The sequence below is a fragment of the Guillardia theta genome, assembly GCF_000315625.1.
Source record: "Guillardia theta CCMP2712 unplaced genomic scaffold GUITHscaffold_1, whole genome shotgun sequence".
Taxonomy (NCBI): domain Eukaryota; class Cryptophyceae; order Pyrenomonadales; family Geminigeraceae; genus Guillardia; species Guillardia theta.
In genome coordinates, this window is record NW_005434673.1 from 195,020 (window position 1) to 199,134 (window position 4,115).

The following is a 4,115-nucleotide window of genomic DNA, read 5'->3' on the forward strand; positions in this document are numbered from 1 at the left end:
CTCTCTCTCTCTCTCTCTCTCTCTCTCTCTCTCTCTCTCTCTCTCTCTCTCTCTCCTCTTCTCATCTCATCTCAACTCATCTCTTCCCTACTCTCTTCACAGGTGGGCAGTCAGCGAAAGTTTCAAAGTTGCAATCCAGAGCGACAACCTGAAAGCGAAAGCAAGCAAGCTCAAAGACCTCGAGAGCGAAGAGCAAGTCCTTCTCAACAACAACATACGGCAGAACAGGATCTTCGAAGAGTTCTTCGCCTCCTGCACGTTCGATGCAGATGATACAAGACACCTTCAGGCTCCGATGGAGCTGATTGCAACGATGACAAGTGTAATCGCAATGGCAACAGGCGACGATGACCAACTGTTGATGGGGTAAGAAACGAGGGACATGAGAAAGAAATTCAAAGTGCATAACATGTGATTGGACAGAGATGAACTGATAATTGCTTCAAACGCAATGACATGCGGTGAGGGCTCTGCTGTTTGTTGCCTCATGTTCAACTCACCACAACTTGCAGTCACCTCCCTGGCTCGGTTCGACGAGAAGACAAATCAGAGGCTTCAGAGGTTGATAGAGGACCACAAGACAAGCAGACAGGTAGAACTGAACTTGGTTGTTGTGGACGATGATGAGATTTCATAACCTCGTTGCTACATCAGAAGGGTGCGAAGATGTGGAAGGAGATGATGGCGATCTTTGAAGACGGGCTTCAATCTTTCCTCTCAGCCACAGCAGGTCAGTCCCTCTGTCCTCCTCCTCCAACTCTCATCACAGGGTGGCAGAGGAGGTTGAAAGTTCCTCCAACGTTGACGTCAACAGGATGAAGAGAAACATCAAGGTAAGACCGTGTAATGACTTGAGTCTCGTCCGACTTGCCGTTGAAATCTTGTTGTCGTCCTCCTCCTCGTCAGACGTTCCTCCGCGACTGGCGGCAACCAGCTCTGCTCTTCGAGTTGTTCAACATCGAGCAGGTCAAACTCCCTCTCGTCTCGTCTCCTCTCGTCTCCTCTCGTCTCCTCTCGTCTCCTCTCGTCTACCTCCTCCTTCCCCTCTTTTTTCTCTTCTTCTGATCTCTGCTTCTCACCCTTCCCCTCTGTCCTCCTCTCCCCGTTCATTCCTGTCTGTCCTGTCATGTCTGCACTTCATACAACTCTCTCCTCCTTGCTGCTCTGAAATCTCCTCTCTTCTCCCTCCCCCTCATGCTCATCATCACTACAGGACGACGAGAGCGCACGCAAACTTGTCCTCTACGTCTTTCATGCTCTCCTGGGCAACGCAAATCTTGACGACATCAGATTCAACCATCCTCTTAACAACCAACATCTCGCTTCCTTACGCCAGGACGTAGTCGACAAGTGGATCCAACTTTCGGACGCCTCCTCCTCCTCCTCCTCCTCCTCCTCCTCCTCTCTCCTCGGCACCAGGGATCTTGAGGCCATGCTCATGATGGGAGAGGACGCACGTACCTGTATGGCCATCGAGCCTGCGAACAAGAGAACACTCAAGGGGCTGCTCGGGTACCTCCTCCAGGGAAACACCAGGATGCTCTGCGTCAACCCTGCTCTCCCTCCCTCCTCCTCCTCCTCCTCCTCTTCCCATGGCATCGAGACTCGCAAGGTGAAGTGGCGGGCCCGCTGCGTCGCTCGTCTCTTGTTGCGCGAGGATACGCAGGAGACGGTCCTCTTTGTTGACAGACCTTACTTTGAGGGGGAGTTCGACAAGCAGGTCCCATCCCTCCCTCCTGCCTTCACCTGACCCCTCCCTCCTGTTCTTCACCTGATCCCCTCTATCCTCCTTGTCATGCCTCTTTCCCGCCCATCCGCAGCCCCCTGCCTCCTCCTGTCTCCTCCCTCCAGTCTTTGCCTATTCATCTTCTTTCTAATCGATGCTCGCAGGCAGCAGAAGATCTCAAGCAGCAGGCAACGCAACTCGCTGACCACCTGGGTGAGCACGGCAGGGATGAAGGAGAGGAGGCGGAGGCGGAGGCAGGAGGAGGAGGAGCAGCAACAGCAGGAGAGGTGGAGTCTCATCATGGTTCAGGTGTCCCTCTACACTTGGCAAGGGATTCTCCTCCTTCAGACCAGGAGATTGCCAGCCTAAAGCTTCCTCCTCTCTCTGAAGCATATCCCTACCCCGCCCTTGAGTTTGTTGACAAGGTCCTGCTGCTCGTGCGCTTCCTCCTCCTCCTCCTCCTCCTCTTCCTCCTCCTTCTCCTCTCATCTTCCTTCTCCTTCTCCTCTCCTCTTCCTCCTCTCCTCCTCCTCGTCTTTCGCCCTTTCTTTGCTCGTTGCGCCGCCATCGCGCTCATCTGCCTCTCTGCCATTCCTCCTCCTCCTCCTCCTCCTCCTCCTCCTCACTTGCTTTTCTTCAGGCTGGCATCTCTCCCTACGTATGGAGGGACGGCAGGTGAAGCAGCAGCCGCTAGCGGGAGGCACGAGGAGGATGACGCTGCTGCTGCTGCTGCAGGTACGGGGTCGGCCTGGTCTTCCGCGGAGAGCTCGGAGGGGCGAACATCCGGACGTCTCTTGGTGAGCTTCAGCTGGGAGAGGAGAAGCTGAGAGGAGAGCAGGTGGAACTGCGGTTGCTGTTGGGATTCTCTTCGAAGGATGGACAGACTGCTTGAGGTAAGAGGATGATGATGACTATGAGGAGGAGGAGGAGGAGGTGTTGGTGTTGGTGGAGGAGGAAGGGAGGGGGGTGGGGGGGATGGGCAGGGGGCAGGGAGAGGGGAGGGGGAAGGGGATTGTTCGCCAGGAATCGAGGAAGAGATGACTGTGACGAGTTTTTCAGCGTTGTAGAGAGGAGCAAAGACAGTTCAAGGTTGGGGTACATGAAAGATGTTCAGGTAAATCGATCGGGTTGTCTTGTTGATTGTGATCACCACCCTGGATGCTCGCACCCATCCCCTGTTCTCTTACATCCCTTGTCCTCTTCTCTCACTTTTTTTCGTCCTTCTCTCTTCTTCTTCTTCTTCTTCTTCTTCTTCTTCTTCTTCTCTTCTCTTCAATTCTTTTGTTCACTGCTGTTCTCTGATCTTCCCTTCCCTTCCCTTCCCTTCTCTTCTCCTTCTCGTCTTGTCTTATCTTGCTCTCGTCTCCTCTCCTGCCTTGTCCTCACTCCTCACCATCTTATTTGCATGGTCAGTTGATCGGCGCCGCCATAGCGACAGATGTTCGCGGGACTCAAACATCGCAGAGGCAGAAGAAGCGAATGCCGTGGGAGCTTACCTTCTAATGTAACATCTATGAACTAGAACACATGCGCATCATTCCAGGAGCTGTTTTATCATTGTACGCACATTGATGTGGGAGTATGTCAACAACAATCGGAACTTCGTTGCTAATCTCTTCCAAACAGCATTGCTGTCATCAGCTTGATATCAACTGAGATCTTTTGGATTATTTTTGGTTTTATTGATTCTGAACCGTGATGAGAGGGTTGCCTACCAAGACAGGGTCGTGGACTCTCTACTTCCAGATATCCACATCTTCGGCGTCTCTTCGGCGGGGGTAGCCAGACGTCGCAGTCGTCCAGCCAAACTTCTTCTTTCCTTCTTCTTCCACATGCCGCGATCTGCATCTGCGCATGCAGCCTCGGCATGGTGAGCTACAGCGCTCGGGTCTTCCTTGCGGAAGGGTAGGGGGGTAACCTGCCATGAGGTTTCTTCCGGTAAACCGTCCTTGTTTCCCCTGGTGTACCAAAGACGGTCGGGATAGGGTATCTTCCATTTCCACTTACTGCTGCCGCTTATGCATCCCGAGCAATACGACAGCAGGAGTCGAGGCGCGGGTCACATGGTGCGACCCTTCTGGAGGAGCTCCAGATGAGAGCGGCAAGTCTCCGGCGGGGGAGGAGCTCTCGCTCGAGGAACCGGCTGTGCGGCAGTCTCTCTGACTTCCCTCGGCGCGCAACCGCCGTGCCGCTGCTGCCTCGACTGAGAGAGGAAGGGCTCGCGCCTGCTTTTACTACCCCCCGACCCCACCCCACCCCACCCGTTATTTTACTACCCACTGCATGGTCTCCACGGACTACCTATAAAAAAAAAGATTAGAGGTGGGTATATGGCCTACCCTCACCACCCCACTTTCTAGGAGGCTACTGGTAGAGACCTGCACGTGCA

General features: G+C 53.9%; 2 protein-coding genes across 2 annotated transcripts; both read left to right on the top strand.

Moving 5' to 3' along the window:
- Positions 1-451: 451 nt before the first annotated feature.
- Positions 452-3,258, top strand: GUITHDRAFT_160396 (hypothetical protein; the record flags this gene model as incomplete). Its single annotated transcript, XM_005842102.1, has 14 exons — positions 452-461; positions 513-592; positions 655-730; positions 778-833; positions 907-966; positions 1,214-1,612; positions 1,667-1,720; positions 1,891-1,939; positions 2,036-2,151; positions 2,367-2,401; positions 2,462-2,523; positions 2,565-2,619; positions 2,786-2,840; positions 3,140-3,258. The coding sequence occupies 14 exons, from the start codon at positions 452-454 to the stop codon at positions 3,227-3,229; spliced, it is 1,197 nt and encodes a 398-aa protein (XP_005842159.1). The 3' UTR covers positions 3,230-3,258.
- A 128-nt stretch (positions 3,259-3,386) lies between these two features.
- On the top strand, positions 3,387-3,922 carry GUITHDRAFT_149724 (hypothetical protein). The gene has a single exon (XM_005842103.1). The coding sequence runs from the start codon at positions 3,650-3,652 to the stop codon at positions 3,887-3,889; it is 240 nt and encodes a 79-aa protein (XP_005842160.1). The 5' UTR covers positions 3,387-3,649; the 3' UTR covers positions 3,890-3,922.
- The last annotated feature ends 193 nt before the right edge of the window (positions 3,923-4,115 follow it).